At 47.0% G+C, this 20,573-nt stretch overlaps 1 protein-coding gene across 11 annotated transcripts in view; it reads left to right on the top strand.

Annotated features, from left to right (window-relative positions):
- The first annotated feature begins 2,264 nt into the window (after positions 1-2,264).
- Positions 2,265-20,573, top strand: part of PRRC2B (proline rich coiled-coil 2B) — a 45,028-nt gene continuing 26,719 nt past the window's right edge. For 6 of the 11 annotated variants that reach the window (XM_065035793.1, XM_065035791.1, XM_065035790.1 and 3 more), the window contains exons 1-6: positions 2,323-2,527; positions 15,810-15,977; positions 16,944-17,121; positions 17,333-17,435; positions 18,453-18,525; positions 20,318-20,461. In XM_065035793.1, coding sequence (XP_064891865.1) covers positions 15,863-15,977; positions 16,944-17,121; positions 17,333-17,435; positions 18,453-18,525; positions 20,318-20,461 — 613 coding nt within the window. In that variant the 5' untranslated portion in view covers positions 2,323-2,527; positions 15,810-15,862. Of the gene's footprint in view, positions 2,528-3,829; positions 3,940-15,809; positions 15,978-16,943; positions 17,122-17,332; positions 17,436-18,452; positions 18,526-20,317; positions 20,462-20,573 lie in introns of those variants that run through there. The other 5 variants (XM_065035788.1, XM_065035783.1, XM_065035785.1 and 2 more) reach the window with 4 other exon arrangements.

Here is a 20,573-nt window from a genome sequence, read left to right as displayed (position 1 = left end):
AGCAGTCCTGAGCCACGAGACTAGCAAAGCTCCGTAGAGCTGGCTTCGGCATGCCACTAGGCATGGTGGAAAAGCCCTGAGTTTGTGGGGGTTGCAGTGTACACACCTGGTAATGAACGTAGAATCATCTTTTGTTTGCATACTTTGGCCTTTTGATCTCCACAACAGGTTGCATTAGTTTGTTCTTTAATTGGCGCATCTATTCCCTTGGCCTTGGATTTGTTGCCTCAGAGATGCAGAAGAGACCTTGGGAGAACTGCTTACGACAGCAGCATCTGTGCACAACGCTGACCTGGCCGAGCCCGCATGAGTCACCTGCGGATGGTTTGGGTTGTTGGTGGCTGCATGAGTCTGTGAAAGCGAGGGGATCGCACACCGCCCAGTCTCCTGAAGGGCAATATTAATGCCTTTGGGTGTTTGTTGTTATTGCGCATCAACAGCATAGAGTACAAGAAGGTTCACTCTCCTCTTCCTCCTCACCTGACATAGGGTGTGAAACAGCGTGGTGTTGCAGAGTGAAATTTGCTGAATATGAAAAGCAGCAGCCCAAATCTGAGTGACCTGCAGTTTCTCTCGTGGAGGACAGTGATAGTGAGGTTTGTACAGGCAAGCAGCAAGTCAGAAGAGCTATTTGTATGTGTAAGCGTGTGTGTACTTGTCTGACCGATGGAGAAATAAAAACTAAACACCCCTAATTGATGCCCGGCTGCCCGGGGAATCGGTGTGAGTGGGAGTTTGCTCATGTCAGGAAGGAGGGTGGGCATAAGGAGAAAAATGGACAGCATTGGCCTGATGTCTCTAGGCAGAAAAAACACACTGTGGGAAAGAGGAAATGAGACACCAAAGGGGCAGGAGGAGAGTGTAATACTTTGATATCCAGAAAAGGAGGGGATCTGACAACCAGGTCGTGGTTGTCAGCAGTGCTGGTGCGTATCTTGGTAGCTCAGTGCCTGGCAACTTCGATAGCAGCACAGATCAACTGTAGGAACATCACATATGGTCCAGAAAGCTGTTCATGCATTTCCTCCCCCTCCATTACTCCTGGTGACTGTTTGAGATCAAACACGTCTCTTGAGCAGTGATCTAGGTCTGACACTGTTCCTGTAACCTGGGAAGAGGTGAGGACTCTTTCTACTGAGGCACTGCCAGCCCCAGGGAAACGTGCTGCAAAATCCCTCCAAAGCCGCCTTCCCTTCATGGGCAAGGACAAGCAGGGTGACAGCACATGACTGGCCCAGGTGCTTGTGCCACATATATATTATGCCATTCTTGCAAACTGCTGGGCAGTCCCTAAGAAATAATGCATAAATACCTGCAGTCTGGCCTTCCACTGTGAAATATGTCACCACTAACAGGCACCCATGTGAGTTTGTTACAGGAAGGGGAATTAAAGGGAGACTGGTCTGTCCTTGTGTGCAAGGAGACCACGTCTACCAAGCTATGAAAACCCCTGGGCAGAGGAACTGCATGTTATAGCAAGTTCTACAACCAGATCTTTAGTGCCAGTTTCTGGCCAGGAACACTCCTTCGTGCTGACCTGAAGCTCTTTTTGACCCAAGCAAGGACCACGTTTGCCTCGTGAAGCTACTTGTATGTTACAGCTTGGGTTTTTTGGGACAGGAGTGTTCGCCTTACTCCACTGAATTGATCACCATTAAGGAGAGAATAAATTTAAAAGTATTAATATATCTGAAATCATTCCAAGGGGCAGTTCCTCCGGGTTGCCTTTGAACCTGCTGCCCATTAAACCAGTGAGAACCACCAGTCAGGCTTCACTGGTATTTATTTTTAAAATGTTCTTTAAACTTCAATGATTGTTTGCTGCTACCTTGTCTACAGTCATGCTGAATAAAGGTATAGCTAAATGGAAAGTTAAATGTATTCACAAAGTGTCAATGTCTACATCTTTTTATTTGCAGTCTCGCAGAGAAACCAAAAGTAACTACAAATAGCGCCGTGCTAGAAACTGGTTTCTTGACCAACAATGTCGCTTCAGCACGCGATGAGCTAGTTCACTCTAAATTGGTCACAGTTGTTGACAGTAAGGGGCTTTGCATTTGAATACGGCACGTCTTTTGGTCCATGCGAAAACAAGTTTGAACGTTAAATATTTTCTGACACTTCGGAGTTACTGTTGCTCAGCCCTCGGGCTCGTGTGGCGCCGAAAGGCGCTGAGGCCCGACGCCGCCGCCACGGCCGCCGCTCTGCGCCTGCGCCCGCCATCTTGGGCCGCCCCTGCGGTGCCGGCGGAGCCCTGTAGGCGGTGCTGTGCGGAGGGTGGAGGCAGCGGCGGCGCGGCGCCCTCCCGCGCGGGATTGACAGGCCGGGCCGGGGGAGGAGGAGGGAGCGGCAGCCGGAGCCCGGATCGCCCCGCATCCCGCCGCCGCCGCGCAATCCGCCGCCATCCGCCGCTCCCTGAGCCCATCGCCCCTCCGCACCCGGCTCCCCAGGCAGTCCCGGCTCCCCGCCACCACCACAGGTGGGTATCGGGGGCCGGCGGCGGCGGCGGCCGCGGATATTTGGGGCGGTGAGTGGGGCCGGGGGGGAGGAGGAAGGGGAGGGAGAGGGAAGGTGGGACGAGGCAGCCCTAAAATGGAGCCGGAGCCAGCGGCTGCTTGCGGCTGCGGCACCCCGCGGCCTCCCGGCTCGGCCCGGCGCAGGGGAGGAGGTGGCGCAGCCCTGGCGGGTCTCCCGGGCCGAGGCCCTGGCTGTGGAGGACCAAAGCGGCTTTGGGGGCGGCCCCGCCACGTCGGGCTGTTGTAGCCGCCGGTGTTTATTGTGCGACCCCCCGCCGCGGGGATGGAGGCGCCAGGGGCGGCCGCAGGGCCTGGCCGGGCCGGCCCCATCCCCGCTGAGGGCCGCGGTGAGGCCCGGGGGAGCTGGCGGGGGCCGCCTGGGCTTGGGGCCCGTTGTCCGGGCTCCTGTCCCCGGTCCGGGGGTGGTTTTGCGGGGCGGGTGTCCGGAGCCCCCCCCCGCCGCTCCGCTCCGCGGCGGGGTGCAGCAGGGGAGAGGGAACGTGGGGTGCGGGGGGCTCCCCGCTGCAAAGACAGCTTGTTTTTCTTCGTCGTCTGGAGTGTGACACAAAGATATTTTTGTCGCGCCGTGTGTGTGTGTGTGTCTCAGCAAAACAAGGCGGGGGGTGGCATCCAGAAGGCTCGGTGGGTTTGTTATTCTGTGGAACCTGCAAAAGGGCTGTTGGGGCCCAAAGATGAAGTGCGGGGGGGGGAACAAGGACGGAGTTTGTGCGCTTGGTGCTGGGCGAGCTTGTTAGGTAGGTCTGAAAATAATTTTTTGTTTGTTTAGGATGGAGATTTTCATGTCTGCGTGGGAGCAGATGTGCTGCAAGCTGGGGAAACCCTAATGCAGCTCCTAGGACCTGTACTGTGCATCTTCACCGGGGGGTGGTCGGTCTGCTAGTGTTGGGTGTGAACTAGGAGGGTGTTTTTCATTAAGGTGGTTCTGAAAACCTGCTGATCCCCATAATTCAAAGCTGGCGAAAGGCGTTTGGATGAGCTGGGAGTTGTGGGTTTTGTTAGGAAAGTTGTTTTGGTTTGGTTTTGTCTTCTGAACGTGCAAAGGGTGTTTAGAGTATCAACTCATCGAATATTTGTATATTGATGTTGCTGGTGTTTGATGTTTATTTATATAAGAAATAGAAGTGTTTGGGAGTTTGGTAATTTTGTTTCATTCCAGGAACAGGTATAAGCACATTGCAGTGTCTACATCGTCTGCTCATGAGAAAGGCTTCCCACCCTTTCCAGGAATGAATCCAGGTTTATAGTGGAAGTTTTGGTTGTGTTAAGTCTTGTCTTGCAGATGCACATGGGGGCGTTCACTGGAATGGACCCTTTCACGATGGATAAATAGCTGGTCCCTGCCTTGGAGAGCCCAGGTTTGGAGAATCGACTCCCCATGAGTAGATTTCTCACATATAAACTGGTGAGGATGTGGCTTGTGGACCTGCCTTTTCCACACCCTTTGCACATTCAGTTGGCTTTGGGGGAGTTAAACCCCGGTGTCCTGAAAGCGCTGCTCTGGGCCAGGGGATGGAGTCGCCTGGAAGAGGTGGGGAGAAGGGAGCTTGAGACCATATTGTGAAAGTGGAATTTAAAGAGAGGATGGAAAATGATGGATTGGGGATGATTTCTGTCCGAAAAGTTGACGTATCTACCTGCATCTTTCACTTCAAATGCAATATTGTAAATGGACCTGAGTTTTATCAGCGCATCCGAGATCTTTGTGAGTTCATGGGTGAAGCTCCTTCTTTCAGGACTGTGGCCTAGGAGGTTCTTCCTTGTTAGCAGGTCTATTTTTGGGGTATGATAAACAAGACTTATCTCATATGACCTTCTTGAAATGGTCTACTATTTTTCTTGTTACAGTCGAAAAGTTCAGATGAAAAATCATACTCAGACAAGTCACAAATACTGTTTGAGATCGCTGGTGTTTTTTTGTTTTTGAATTATGTTTTTCTTCAAGCCAGCACGAGTACATCTGTTGCTGTCTGCATTTTGATTTTATGTTTAATATGATATGTACGTTGGATATAAGTTGGTTTTTTGGTCTGGTCTTCTCTGCACAGCTTGAGTAGGCTAGATGTCTCGTATTTTAGGATGCCTTCAGCAGTCTTCACTGATAAGAAAATATATTTCCACGTGATTTGGGCAGATCCCTTTCCTTTTTTTAAAAAAGAAAAAAGTAGTAGTAAAACACGAGTTTGATACAGGTTTCATTATGTCATAACGTAGTGCCTTGGTACGTTGTTTTTTCTAAATCAGGAGCATTTTTATATTTGGTCTTACAGTGCATTTTTTGACAAACTGTGGGCTTTTTTTGCTTTTTGTCTGTGTGCATGAGAGCTTAAAAGTAAAACTCCGCCAGCTGGCAGAAGCTGTAAAAGTGAGCAAATAGTCCATACAAATGCTGGAAAGGAGGTGCAGGGTTTCAAAGTATGTTAGCTTTAATAAATACGAGTAATGTTCATAAAGAGCTTCTATTAAAATGGTTTAACTTCATAGTGACATTTTAATAAAGCCTTTTATTAAAACTTCGGTAAAACCTAACTTCAAAGGCTAATTTACTCGAACAACCTCCTTCTAAAGGTAGGGGTGGCATTAGAGTGTGTATGTGTCCTACGCCTGACGCAGCGTGTTGTGGGATCTGAGTGATGGTGTAAAGGCAAACAAGCCTCAGTTCTCGTGTGTGTGGCACTGATGCTTTTGCACGACACCCAATTCCCATCCCGCATTCTCGCCCTGCTGGGTATCGCCTCTTGGAGTGCGACTGGGAGAAATCAGCACCGTGGTTTTGGTGTGTCTGGTGGTTCCTCCTGCCCGAGCTCTACAGTACAGAGCCTGTTAGATTGTCCATTAGAGAATTACCTGCCTGTTTCAGATTCAAAAGCGTTGGTTGCTCAAGGCCTTCGCTGTACTTGCCTGAGTAATCAGAAGTATTGAAGGGTGAGCCAGGTTAGCTTTAGGTGCTGCTGCATTGAAAATAATAGTAAGCCATTTTATTTTTTTTTCGTTTATGATGATAGTCTGTACAAAGAGATGTTGCTGTAGTGGCATTTCGACTTGTAATGAGGAATGGAGGCAATATGAACAGGACACACTTACTGAATACAGGGCAGTAACTTTACAGGAGGACTGGACCTCTCCTCTGGTCATCCCTGCTCCTCTTTGCTAGATTCCTCATTTATTCTGCAACTTGGCAGTGCGTGTGTTGTCTCAGTATCAGGCCTTGCTCTTCAGCTAATCGTGCCTTGTAAGTGGGTTTTGTTTTTCATGTGGCACTGACTCATTCTCCTAATAGGTCGATAATTTCACAGCTCCTTATCACCAGTTTGTCATTGCAACAGAAGAAATACAACTGTCAGGTACCAGACAATGGGGTGAAAGCACAGTGAGCAGGTGAAGGCTGGGGAGGTGCAGCTCTCTCCTTTGCAGAACATCTTTTTCTGATGGCTGAAATTAAGTGGCTTTGTTACCAAAGGCCATGACAGCTGCTCCTGGAAAGCACCTTCTGGAGGGGGTTTTGCAGATAAACACAACGCAGCTATTTGGTTTTTTTAGAGTTGTTCTTTCCCAGAAGAGGTAAAAATGGGGCTAAACCGGGAGATTGTATTAAATGTTAAGCCTCACTGAAATGTAGCTTGGGCTCATTTTTAGTTAAGTAACTTGTATTCAGGATGTTCTGTGTGTGTGTGTGTGTGCATGTGCTTCCTGTGTAGAAATAACTGAGAAGCTTGAGCTTCTGAGGCGTTTATTTTGGAGGAAAGCTGTTTGGATGTGTACAGTTGTAAATCCTCATCTCTTTTTTGGAGGGCTAGCATTGGGGCCGTAATTGAAGTGGATTAGAAGCTGGTCTAGTAGCCCTGGATTGTTCCATGTTTACCCGTGGCATTGGTTGGTTATAATGCTGTTTAACTTGCAGTGCTGTGGGGTCTGTGAGGACAGAGCTTGGTTTGGAGGTGTTAAAAGGTGTATGTGCAGTTCTGCAGGCAGTCATTGTACTTACAGCCAAAATAAAGTATCTATATTTTGGTTCTGAGCACTTAAATTATCAGGAAAGTGCTGGTAAACTGAAAGGGACTAGAGAAGTCGCCCTTACATCTTTAAGAGACTATGGGCAGTGATTTTTGGAGAACTAGTGAAAACAATCGTGCCTTGAGTGAAAAGGAAGAGGTAATGGCCAGATTTGGAACATGCAAAAGGGAAAGAGGAGGTGGAGGTGAGTCAGGCTTAAGTGTGAAGAAATACAGGAAAAACACAGGAAGAAAGTGAGGATGTGCTAACAGCACCCTAGGACCTGGCCAAGAGGACTATTCAATTGAACTGTAATGCTTCAGATGTCCACAGGGCTTTGATTAGCTGTTGGGAGCATCCTCAATGCTTGAATTTAAGGTGAGTAGCACTTAAGAGGGGTAAACTGTAGTATTTGCAGAGTTATTACCCTGTTGGAAGAGATTTGGTGGAGGAATCCTTCCTGGGTAGCCATTGAGGCATCGACAGGAATTGGAGTGATGGTGCTGCAAGGAGCGAATGGAGACAGGTTTGAAGAGCTTGCCACCCCCAGGCACTTCTTGTGTGGGAATACAGTGGGGTTTTTTTGGAAGAGTTCTGCTGTGGGGTAGGTTCTTCAGCTGTTCCTACCTGTATGTGGGCTGGGAGCCTGTACAAAAGCCTCGAGTGCTCTTGTTCAGAGTTTGGAGTGGGCTGTGAAGCAGGCAGGGCAGCAGGGACATGTTCAAGAAATGGCTTCTTCATGGCTGGAATAGTATATGATTTTATATTTTTATATATATATTTAATAACCAAAGAATCAAGCTTCTACCTAGCAATTGAAACTTCACAAACCGTCATTTAGGAGTTGAGGAGATCTTACGTTATTACAGTGTTGTGAATCTGAGCAAAATGTTGCCTCTAGTGATGCCTTGTGATCCTGTTGTGGTGAAAGCAGCTTATGGGGTGGATCATTTTGGAAGTGTTTGCAGCATTGCCCATCCTAGCACGCAGACGTGCTCCTCCAGAACTCCTTGGAAACAGGGCTTCATGCTGCTCCTGGCCTCACAGCATTAGCAAAACACCATGATCCAGAGGGTGGTTTCCAGCCCCAGAAAGCAGGAGATGCAGGGGCTGTTTGCTGCTCTGCAGCCCAGTGTAGCCGCAGAGTTCTGCGGTGTCGTTTTCCTGTCTGGAAAACAGAAGCGATGGCGCTTACACACCTTGTCAGTTATGCACTGCAAATATCTATGTAAATTAAAGCATCTGTGAAATGTTTTCAGTTCTGTCCGGCTTGGCATAGTCCAGATGTCTTGTGCACAGTCTAACATGCTTAGCTCTCCAGAAAAGCTAAAGCTACCTAAAGAAATCTGAAACTCCTTTCATCAGAGTGCTGAACTGTGACACATGTAGTGTTGTGGTTTCTTACCACTTTGTACCTGTGTCCTTTTCTCGTCAGATTCCTGTTAGCATCCGTGACATTCATTTGCAGTGCACATGGCTCCTGTGAATAGATTTTTCACTAAGAAAGGTTACTGTGAAATAGTGCAGTGCTTTAGTGTCATTAAAATTGGGGAACCTGGAGGAATACTTCCTTGGAAGCTTCAGCGTCTGCAGCGTTTATGAACTGCAGGCTCGTCTGAACTGCTTGTAATCTTATTAATGGTTTGAATCAGTTGCATCAGTCTTTGGCTGTGGGAAAATTGGAGAGATATGATGGAGAAAGATCTATTCAGCTCTTGCCAGGGCAGTGTTGTCCCCTGCAGTGTGTGTGGTGATGCTGGCTTGGCTATGAAGGTGTCTGCATAAGGAGATCCTGTTGATGCCTTGGGGAGGAACAGGACCTGAGCGATCTGTTCCACAGGGGGTACAGGAACCTCTCCCTTGTGTGTGCAAGCAGGGATCAGCATTTATGGCCTGCCGATTGTATCTCTAGTATTTCTCTTCATAAAAATAACCTTACGTGCATAACCTGAGTGATTGCTGAGGCCCTGAAGTCAGCAGACAGCCTGAGAGTGCAGAGAGGTGTTACCAAAGCCCAGATCTGGTAGAGTGAGGCTGGTTGGCACAAGGTAAACACCCACCTCCCCATTCCAGTGTGATCCTTCCCGAGACTGCAGAGAAAACAGAGCTGCTTAGTCAACAGCTGATGGCATTTGCGTGGAAAGAGCTGTGTCTGTTCCCGAAAAAAACCTGTTAACCCTAAATACTGCCAGCTTTGCTCTGGTTTCATCTCTTAGAGCTGTGACATTGCTGATTTCCTTTCTGCTTGTTTGCTATAAAACCTGTGTTCACTGCTGAGAGATGGAGTAAGTTGCTGAGCTTGGGACCAGATGAAGGATTTGTGAAATGTTTTACTTCATTGGAAGGATTTCTGTGGTCATTCCTCAAAACTCATCTGTTCTCTGACAGTAGTTGACCACAGTCCTTCTACAGGTCCTTGCCCTGGCTGTGTAGGGCTCTCCAAGGTGAGCTACCCCTAATGAACTGAAGGCTTGCGTCTGGGTTCTGGAGCTGGCAACATAGGTGTTTCACCTCTGCCACACTTGCTCTATCTGTCTCACTGCAGTTATATGGGTATCATCACTGCAATGTTTTTTTGTGTACTGCTGGACAGACAGTCTCTTCCACTGGAAGAGGTTGTTCTAGGCCTGGCAGATGCTGCTGCAGTGCATTCACTCTGTTTGACTCCTTTTTACAACTGTTTCACTATCAAGAGGTACATTTCCTTTGAGAGTCTTGGCAGTGCAGGTTTGTGTGGCTGGGGGCAGAAACCTGAGCTCTGAGAGCTCTGTCGCTGTTACTTGAGCGAACTGTTTTCTCCACATTGGTTACCCAGTCTGTAAAGCAGAACTGATAGTACTGGCCCTGTTAGCCACCAGGAGATCCTTACCAGCTATTTGCAGTCTGTTATTGTTGCTCCGTTTACCTTACAGCTCAGCTGTACGTTGCCAGGAGCTTTCTGAACAGGTTGTGCCAACAGGGATTTCTTTTGTATTTGGATTGAAATTGCTTGCTCGTGATCAGCCCTCTTGCTTTGGTGTTGAGGGAACAAGATATATCTGTATATTCTCCCTGGACATTCAGACCTCGGAGGAACCTGAGCAGGGAGAAATCAAAGGCAGAATCACTATGGAGGCTGTAGGAAGCATGTGTCAGCTCTGGGCCTTGGTTGTGGAGGAGCCAGAGCATAAGTACAACTCTAAAGTTAAAGATTTGTATTTGAATGTGAGCCCTCCTTTGTGTGGGCAGTTCTTGGTCATCACAAGCTCATTTCCCTTTCCTCTTGTACTAGAGCGGTTGGGGTCTGGGTTTGTTGAATCCACAGCTTGTTCTTGTTGAACTGAACTGCTCTGTCCTCTGTGGGCTTTGCCTCTGGAATGTGAAACAGCAAAGAAATATGCTCCTTTATTTCTATCGCGTCTTGCTGCAGAAGTGCCTACAGGAGGTCACTGCTTTTGAGCCTGGCCAGGTTTATAGATAGGGCATCAGAGTCCATTGTTTTTTGGGATTGTCTCATTTAACACCTTTATGGGCTGGATGAGAGAGAGGGGCAAGGAGGGTTGGTAGTTAGTGCTTCATAGATACCTTGCTGCCTCCCTGCAGTAATCAGTTCCTGATTCTGAGAGGTAGGAAAGTCCTGCAGTGCTTCCTTTGGGTTAGAGATACAGTTATTCCTTCCTGACAAGCTGAGACCAGCAGGTCAGTTCCTTCTTTATGGGGCAGATGGGCAGAAAACAGCATTTCTCTGGAGAGCCGTTGTAGACAGACACTCCTTTCAAAAAGAGATTTTACTGCACACCTTAGGTTTTCTGCTACTTGAAAAGGAAAGGGAGTTTCATGAGCACAGGATCTTGAAAGTACTTTCTGTGGGCTATGGACCAGGGTTTTTTTATTTTTTTTTCCCCATGCCATAGTCTTGCATCCTCAGGTTGAAGTATTTCTTTGTCTGTGTCCTCAATTACTGGAGATCAGGGCTCATTTCAGGGTGTTGCATCATCTGTCCAGCCCTTACAGAATGGATCACAGAACTCGTGAATGTTTTTGTGTAAATACAGTTGAGCTTTTCTCCAGAGTCCAGTCTGCTTTATCTGTTTTACAGTAAGTTAGAAATCCAGCCTGTCTGGCCACCTTTCTGTACTGTCCTCCTTGCCAGTGCTGGGAAAGCTGTTTAACAGAGAGGTGAGGCTTCTGGATTTCACAGGCCAAACCTGAGATTATGGAGCTCTGTTTCTCTAGAACTACACTCTGGTTCAGTAACAGTACTTCAAATACACCAAGAAGTTTGGAATCAGAATATGAGGCAGCAGGTGAGCTTGGTGAAGACAAAGCTGAGAAAATGAAAGGTCAGGTCATCTTTTAGGAGGTGCCCTTTCTGCTCTCCTCTTGTCATGTTTTGTCTCTGCCTGTACAGCTCCATGCCACAGAGTTAGTGATAGATATGCTGCCCAGAAGACTCTTCCTCTCCTCTTTGTGGTCCTGCTGCGTCTCAAATCCAGTGTGGCTTGGCTTGGCTCGGCCTGCCGATGGGGCTGTCCAGCAGGCAGGTCCTGGCAGCCGGCCTCCAGCAGCATTACTCAGCTAGCAGTGTCCCTCTGCAGTAAATCACAGGAGAGGTGATCCTGATCTCCCATTCCCTGTTTTTACAAGGAGATGGGATTCATGGAAAATGCAGAGAGAAGCTGGGATAATGCAGAATTAAAAGCATTGGTAGTGCCAAATATACTTGTTAGCTAAGCAAGGTGGGTCCCCCGTGTGAATCAAGAGCTGTCTTTGCTATGGGCTGCCTGCCTTTTTCTCTGCACTGCAGACTGCTGACTTGCTTCTCATCGTCTGGCAGGATTTGATGCCACATTCAGGATCTCAGCAGTCCGTTTTTCAGCTGTACCAAGAAATCTTAGCAACTCCCTCTGGAAACAATGCAAAAGAAAAGCAGCAAGAGGCTTGGTGTGGCCTAGACTCTTGCTATGCACAGCTCTACCTTGATCCTGTTGACTCTGTACGTGGATACTGGCATTCTCCTGCTGCTCCCCTCCTTACTAAGCAGTCTCTCCTAGGATCTAAATCCTCATCTGGTCCCTTCCCAGCAAGGCTTCTACATGATATACGTGCATCTGACACCAAGCCCCTCGGGCAGCTGGTCACGCTGTTTCACCAAAGCTCTTCCAAGGGCAGCCTGTGGGGTCTTTCATCACTGAGGCAGGTGGCCAACATTTCTCAAATAGGTGATTCTTGGTGGAACATGTTCCATGTTATCTGTCTCTCCTTGACAGATAAATATTTAGCTATGAGAAGTAGCAGTGAAATTGACTGTGTGTATTTAAGGAAGAATGAACATCACTAATCTTGTGTAAAACTATACTACGTTTTTTTTTTTTTTAAAGGTTTCACATTACCAGTAACATTAGAAACTATAATAGATTTCAGTTTAACATCAACTTCAAATGCTTTTCTGAAAATACAGTTCAGCTTTTGCAGCCTGTGAGTTTCTGAGCAATTTGTATACAATTTCAGGTCAAAAATCTTCCTGCCTCTGGAAAAAAGCCTTTTCACTGTTCATCTCCATCCTGATGCTTTGTTTTGTGCTTGTGATGCTGCTGTGACTTGAGCAGAGAGTGCAGGTCTGCGGTGGTCTTGGGTCCTTTTGCCCAAGTGATTGTACTCAGGGTGTGAGTAGCTGAAGTGATTCCTTCTAGTGTATGTGTGTGTTACCTTTCATAAATCTGTTTGCCCTGCTCAGTTAAGGCTGGCTAACTTCCAGGTATTCAAGCTTCATTGAAGTCTTGTGAATAAAATACCAGCAGCCCAGCCCCCTTCATACATAGATTTACAGAGAGCTTTGCAGACAATCCCGTTTGTCAGGAGTCTCTCCCTTTGACTGTGTTTTGAGCTCGGGGGTTTCCAGTTGTTACCAGTGCCAGTTACTCAAGGTTTTCACACGGCTCTCTTTGCTGGACAGGCTCCCTGTGCTTGGTAGATCCCTCCTGTATCTCCAAGACTTGCGTACTCTGGCACAAAGTGTCACTCTTGCTCTCTGGATTGGAATCTACCCCTCTAAAAGGCAGCTAGATGGGGTCAATACATGTGAAGTCCAGGGTGGCAAGATGTGGACATGAAGACTCCAGGGTAGCAGAGCTCTGTCCAAGTAGTAATTCTGGTGCAGCTATTTGTACCCTGGGATCTGTAATGTAACTGGTCATACTGTGGTATTTTCTGATTACTGATATTTTTCACTCTGGTGCTGTCCCTGGATATTACAGGAGACCTTGCTGGTGCTGGGAATGGGAAGGCGTAAGCTCCGTGGTAAAGCTGATAGTGAACCTTCACCCAAAGACCTTTATAAACCCTGAGAGAAACCTTGTAGAAATGCTGGTGATTGACGTTTTTCATTTCTCTGTAACATGGGATGATGCTTTTTTCAGGGTCAGCTGTCAGACACGGGGAGCCTGAGCACAGGTCAGAGGCTTTGCCAAGGCTGCTGGTTTTCAGTTGTCAGCATCAGTATGTGCCTTCTCATTCTAGCTTTCTTAATAAGCATGCAGGCTAGCAGGTCGGTTCTTTGTGAACTTGATTTTTATCAGAAATGGCTTTGCTCTGCAAGATTGGAGGGCCTTGGTGATCCCTGCGTGGATTCTTTGCTTGATGGCGTGATGGGAAATTAGGCGTTGGGGCTCAGCACCTCTGCAGCCTCTGTGCACAGAGGTCGTGTGGAAAGTGCCTCACCTCTCCATGGGCTTGTTTTCCCCTTTGGGAGTACACACATAACGCACAAACAAAGCTGTGTTTTACCTTTTCAGCTTCAAAGCATTGAGGGGGTTCGAAGTAAATCTCACTTCTCCACACAGCGGTTGTGGCTGTCCCAGAAAGTTTGACAAGGGGCTTTATCCCAGCCTGTCCCCAGCTCCTCCTCTGCTCTCAAGTGGTTGTTTATTCCTCCCGCATCCTTTTAATGATAGGAGATGTAATCAAGAGGCAGCTGAGACCCGGTTACATAACTGGTTGTCAGGGTTTCTCTTTGGCAGCATCACCCTGCGTGCTGTTTGCATGCTGACTTTCAGGACTTGGGATTTTCTGTTAACCAGCTAACTCCTCGACCCCATGTGGCAGTTGTGGGGGTTTTTGTTTGTTTTTTTCCTTAATGCCTACTAATTTTGTCTGAGTTTTCTAAACCTCAAAGTGGGTTTTATTGCTTGGGATTGCATGAGGCAGGTATGGGATTGCCCTGGTCCGGCTCCACGGGGCCCAATGTACCTGTAGGAGCAGGTGGTTGCGCTCTTGCCAGCACAGCTGCAGCTCTGTGTGCAGCACCCTGGGCTGTTTGCTCTGGTCCAGGGCTCCCTGTAGCTCTGCCAGCTCAAACAGGTCATTGTTCTTCATCCAGCTTCTACTTCTCTGCCAAGTCTGCGCTAATCAGTGGTTTTTTTTTTTTTTTCCCTTTCTCTTTTAATGTCAGTCCTACTAATAAAATACATTGCAAATGGGCAAGCGAGGGAGGAGCTGTTGTTTTCTTTGGCGCACCGTGACCATCTGAGCAAAGATTGAGCCGAACCGGAGCCAAAGATCTGTTTGCTGCTCTGCAGGAAAAGGTGCCTCAAGAACGCCAGCCAGCCCTGTTGCCTCTGCAAAGCTTTGTCCTGCAAACCCCGTGTCGTGGTCCTGCAAAAGTGGCTGCGTGGGGCTTGTTGCAGGGCCTGGTGGTTTCCTGAGCATCCTGGGGATGCTTTTGCTGAGTGGCTGAAAATACTTTCTTCCTCAGTCACTGACCCCGGTGCTTGCTGCCCGACACGCCGCTGCTTGCTCCTGCCAGGCTCGATTTAAATCTTGCGATGCAAGAATGAGCACTGCATGGTGCCAAGGTTTGTTGGGCAGAAACTCGCCCCCTGGCAGCGGCCTTTAGATGGGTTTTACTCAACTAGTTGCAGATCGCAGTACGTTCTCAAACTGGCTGTGTCCCACGTGTTTGTGGTCTGTGCTTTATTTGATACCTAATACGCGATGGACTAATCCTCTTACCTGGACGTCATGTTTGATAAGGCGTTGCTGGTGGAAGTTGTAGCCTCTGGTCAGATGCAGCTCTTTCAGAAAGAGGGATTTCTGACTGTTTGAAACATGCTTTTCAGCTGGATGAGTTTCAGAAAGGGTGAAGGGTGGGATGGTTTGAGATATATGGCCTTTCGTTACTCCAACAGAGTTAAAACCCGAAGATGCGACCTAGCAGATGGTGTAATAAAACTGCCAGCAGTTCTAGGCTTGAAGTGGAGACTTTACAACAAGAAATCTGGAAATTTAAATTACATGTGAAAAGGTTATGTTAAGCTTCCAGATTTGAGAAAATTTAGAACAGAGAATTATGCTTTAAAAAATGAAAGAAATGTCTATTGAAAGTAAGGAAAGTTTCTTTTCTGACAGAAAAGTTGACCTACAGTGTGTGTGTTCCCCATATTTCAGCTTTATCATAGGCTCCAAGAGCCAAAAAGTAGAGACTGCCTGCATGAAGGGTGTTAATCACAGCACATTGTGCCAGCAGAGATCAGAATGAAAAATGAACAAACCACATGCATTGTGAAAAGTATGTTTATAGCTAAAAATGGTGGTGAAGGTGCCAGCAACACAGAATGTAATCTTTTTTGATAAAGCATTTTCGGTATTCATAGTAGAATTGCTGAACCCACAGGCTCAAGACTCTGAACCTGTTTCATTTGAGCATTTTTTTGGCCTCCTTCAGTCTCTCTCATGGCCAGCAGATGGGAAAAGGGAATTTGAAGAAATAACTCAGTGCTTTGAAAGCATCACCTGAAGGCAACTAATTGCTGGTATGAGTCATTAACTGTGGCTGGTGTGGAACCACAATTCCAAACATTACAAACCCAGGTACCAGTGCTTCGGTGGGAAACCCAGTGATAAACTCCAGTGTGGTGTTAAGATACAGTGCTTTTCTGTCCTTTATGTTTAGGAAGCCTTGTGCATAGCTACTTATTGTTAGACTTATTCTTTTAAAGCAAGGACTGTGGTGACCACTCTCTTGTATTCTCATACTTGAAGAAGCTCATCTCTTTCAGCACTGGAGTGGCAGAAAACAAATGCTGCTGTGAGAAGTGTGTTCCTGCCGTTCTTTTAATTCAGTTTATGAATCTTTAGTCACAAGATGCTTGTGGGATTTAAGAGGAGGGAGTTAAAACCTTGTAACTTGGTGTGTCTGCTCACTGAATATCTGCAGTTCTAGCAGTTGTGCGTGTTTTACTTTTTACTTGTCTGTGGCCAAATAATCCATTTGATGGCATTTCCCTGGTTCTCTTTCATTAAAAGGCAGATCGGGAGCGGCGCAGAGAAATTTCCTTACTAGATGACATTTCATCGCAATGTCCGATCGTTTGGGGCAAATAACCAAGGGAAAGGATGGGAAAAGCAAGTACTCGACTCTCAGCCTGTTTGATAAGTATAAAGGAAAGTCAATAGAAGCTATCAGAACTACAGGTAAGAAATGCCTTCAGAAAGCTCCTTTTGGGGTCTTCCATGAGTGTTGCAGAGCTAACTGAGGCTGTTGGCCCTGGGGTAGGCTGCCCAGTGGGAAGCAGCTGGGTTGCCGAGCTGTTTGTGCTGGTGTCTAAGCCTGTGTTTCATTAGGACTTCAAGGAAAATGTCTGCGGTTCTTTGTGCTGCTGTTATTGTAGAGACACGGAGGAATTATAACAAAACAGCTGGGCCCTTGTGTTCAGCCTGTGTCCTTGCTGTGAAGTGGTCAGGTTGCAAACTTGAGTGAAAGCCTAACCAGGGCCTTAGCCTACATATATGGGGCCATTAATCTGAAGTGCCTTAAGCTGGTCAGACGTGTGAGGTGAGAGTCAAGGACTGAAGGCTTCTGGGGAAGAACCTGAGTTGGTTTTGCAGGAAAGATGTGGCCAAAAGTAGATGGTGGGTCAAAAAAAAAAAAAAAAGAAACACTGCATGGACTGGTTCTGGATTTGATGTGGGAGTAGAAAACCAAAGAAACTAAAATACCATCTTAATAAGTGTGAGCTGGTGGGTGGATTTGGAAAATCTAGACCTTGGGACTCCTGGGTTAGGTTACCAGTCTGTCTGCCAAGAGCTGGACTTGGCTGGCCATTTCCCCAAGCTGTGAAAGGGCTATCAGTGCTGGCTCTCCGTGGTGAAATGAAAGAGGAGTATCTGCACAGGTAGCTAGAAGACTCTGTGGGCATTTTCTGTTCAGGAGACTTTTCTCTCTCTCCCTCCCGGCTGTTGCAGGAGGCAGTCAGCTGCTAGAACAGACGGCTGCTTCGCCGTAGTCCCCTGGGAAATGACCTGTATGTTGGCATAGACGCAGTGGTGCTGCTTGTGTACAGTTGGGTTGGGACTACACCCAGCCCCAGGATGCTAATTCAGGTTACTTATCGAGCAGATACAGCCCTCTGTGACCTGCCCTTGTTCCTTTCTCACTAGTTATTCCTAGACATGGCTTACAGAGTCTCGGGAAAGTTGCTGCTGCCCGGCGCATGCCACCTCCTGCAAACTTGCCTAGCCTGAAGTCTGAGAACAAAGGAAACGACCCCAACATCATTATAGTACCCAAGGACGGTACAGGATGGGCAAACAAGCAGGATCAGCCAGACCAAAAGAGGTAGGCAGAACTCATTTTTGCTAAGTTTTGTTGGGCAAGCAGCAGCATTTGTACGCTGCTCTGCGTGTTGCATCTTACAGTGATCTCTCTTGTCCGTGCCACTGTAAAGGCACTGTTAGCCTGATCCTTTAGCAACTGCTGTATTGCCAGAGTTATTTGTCTCATCTTGCCTGCCTTCCCCTTTGATCTCACCCCTGCTGTCTCTTTTCAGTTCCAGTGCGACGGCTGCACAGCTGCAGGAGTCGCTGCCGCAGCAGGGTTTGCAGAAATCTGTCTCCAATTTACAGAAGCCGACACAGTCAATCAGTCAGGAGGTAGGCGCAAGCAGTCTCTGTGACTGCCACCCTCCTTCCCCTGTCCCCAGACAGCTTGAGGGTTTTCTTTAATTGTCTGTGTTGCCTTGCACAAGTTATCAGCAGACTGCAATTTACAGAACAGCTCCTGTATAATCAATTCTTGCAGAATTGACTGTCTTGACTTCAAGTTACTGTGCCCCAGTAATTGTGACTCCAAGTTACTGTGTCTCAGGAATATATAGAGTATAATTCTTTGTGTGTTACCTCTGTACCTTTTAAGTGTGTGTAGAAAGTGTAGCTTCAATCCAGAAAGAATGACTGGAATGTGGGATGGCTGGTTACCACTTGTAAGCTATTCAAGTGTCGCTTAGTGACAACAGATCCAGCTCTTGCTCCCAGCCTGATGAGGCTTGATAACAAGAGATCTGCTCATGTGGGAGAAATAGCCAGTGTTAGGACCTGAAAAAGCTACCAGCAAGTAAGAAAGCTTCTCCAGACAGTACAGGGACCTGACCCCTCTGTGCTGCAGGTTTCATACTTTCAGTTTAAAATAAAATTCCCAGCCATTGAGGTTCATGAAAGCCAGGACAGGAGATGTTTTGAAGAGGAGAAGAGTGGATAATGCATGAGAAAGCAGAGTGGCGTTCAAGCTGAGGTGTAGCATGGAACAAGTCTAGAAGATTAAGAGGAACCATTTGGGAAAATGCAACAGAAGTAAGGGAAAGCTTGATTAGAAAGAGGAAAGCAAGAAATTTGAGGAAATAGTTGAAGAAATAGCTGAAGATGGGCAAAAGAGAGATGAGAGGCATGGCAGAGAGGAGGATTTTTGCTGTAGCATTATTGTACACAGGAGTAGGGAACAGCTGACTTGAGCCCCAAGAAGAATCTGGGGAGACCTGTGGTATCCAGCGACGTCTGGGTGATCTCAAGGTCTGAACCATAGAAGGTGCCAGCCAGGAAATCAGAAGTAGTCATGAGACCTCACTGATCTGTGGGCATTGGTTGGGGGGGGTTGTATGTTTTTTGTGTTTTCAGAGTACAAATTCAGTGCCAGGTGGACCAAAGTCATGGGCACAGCTGAATGGAAAGCCAGCAGGACAAGAAGGTGGTGAGTATGATGAACAGAAATGGAGCTGGGTATGTGCCTGCTTCTCGTAGACAGGCATGAGATGGGGTGGGCTCCATTTCTTCCTGCCCTCCCTGTCTAGACTGGTGCAGAATGGGACACATCTGTCTTGGTTACAGTGTACTGAGGCCATATGAGTCTTTTTTTTTTCAATCTCTGTAGTGTTTTGTCTGGAATGATGCAACTGCATCGATTCAGATCTGCCAGTGCAAGACACAGCTTGAACAGAATGTGTCCCATCACCATCTGAAACCAGAATAATTCATATACTTGGGAGTTCTGGGAAGTCAGGGTTTTGAAGGAGATAGGAAACTTTGCAGAGCAGCATGTAATAAAGGTGCAGAAAACAGGGTGAAAGAGGGGACAGGAATCAGGAGAAGAGGGGACATCAGAGACTGAAAATATAGGCGTCTCCATGCTGGTAGCATGGGGAGCTTCACTGAATTGAGTGATCAAAAGTGAAGCTGTGGGTGGAAATGGCATTGGGGCTGTTGCAGGATGCACTTGCTTACACCTTGGCTGAGGCCTTTCTGTTAAGTCTCCCTGAGTAACTGTGCTGCTAATGACTTCTGCTTGACTGAGGATCCTGGAGCAGTGTTAACGTAAATTGGGAGTTTAGTTGTCTTCAGATGCATCCATTTCCACACAGGGGATGGCTTCCAGCTGCACTGAGTACTATTAATACCATTAAAACTGTAGTGAGAACAGCTCACTTCCACTGTTTTAATGTGAACAGACCTGGAACCATTCAGATGTTGAGTGAAATTGCAGAGATTTGAAAGAATTGAGATGGTTGCAGTGTCTTACCTGAAAACCTTCCGATGGAAGGTCTGGTGCAGTGTGCAAGTTCCAGAAAGTGAAAATGACTTGAAGGCAATCCTTCATCACTCTTCAGGAAAGGAAAAATAAAAATAGATGGGACTCTTTTGTTGGGTCTTCAGTACTCTGCTGATTCTTCTGACATGATAATTCTGAAATGCCTTTTTAAAAGAGAGCATTAGCCAAGTAACACTAAGAAAGAATTCTCAAAGATATATATATTTATTTTTTACTGTCTACTAGTGCAATAATGCTGACAATCTCCTTTTGTTCAATGTTATCTTGCCAGCAGATTCAGGAGAATTGCTGTTTTGTTTTCCAGTCACTGGCAGATCTTTAGAAGGGACAGAAAGCTGTCATTCTGGGGTGGCGGATGACTCGGCAAGACAATTTGCCAGTGACAAGAAATGAACCTGGCCTGATCTGGCCAGTGATCTGCATCTTAAACATGCTGCAGCAGGGAGGAGAGTGGGTTATATATAGCATATCGCATTTGGCCATTATCTGTGGTCTTTCATTGAGTATATTGTCAGAAATCTTAACAATAGACTTCCCAAGAGTGAGATCTAAGCAGAAAGAGTCTGAATAGAAATGTCAAATGCTTGATAACAGGGTATCACCTATAAGTGATCTTGCAGAATTTATATCTCTGCCTTAGTCTTTACAAAAATAGTCGGAAGCTGAAAAAGTTCACTCTGACTTCCTTGAACATGAGAATTTAAATGAAGATTACAAGTTAAGAGTGTGGGAGTGCTGGTGAGGACATGTGTTGTGGTGTTGATGACGGTGTCTCAGAGAGTTTTGGATGTGAGCTGAGGTGCTGCTATGATAGTAATTTGGGTTTAAATGTGATGGAGGCGCAGGCTCCCAGAAAACACATTTCCAGGCCGATCTCGTGAGGGAATTGAAAGAGTGGAGAGATCTTCTCTGAGTCCTACACTTATTTGTCTGACAGGTTCAAGGGCCTCAAGCCGACTGTTATCCTTCTCTCCCGAGGAATTTCCGACGCTGAAAGCAGCTGGCGAGCAGGACAAGGTTGGCAAAGAAAAGGGCGCCTTAGATCCGTCGTATGGGCCAGGACCAAGCCTCCGCCCCCAGAGTAAGTGAATTATTGTGTCTTTCTGCCTTGTCCCAGCTCATAACTGTGCTTTGGGCAGGGGAATGCCAGTTCACACTAGTATCAGATATTCCATCCCTACATTTCCTTCTGT

This window comes from Columba livia, chromosome 19 (genome assembly GCF_036013475.1).
Source record: "Columba livia isolate bColLiv1 breed racing homer chromosome 19, bColLiv1.pat.W.v2, whole genome shotgun sequence".
NCBI lineage: Eukaryota > Metazoa > Chordata > Aves > Columbiformes > Columbidae > Columba > Columba livia.
Note: the sequence above shows the minus strand (reverse complement) of the source record. Positions and strands in the feature narration are given on the sequence as shown.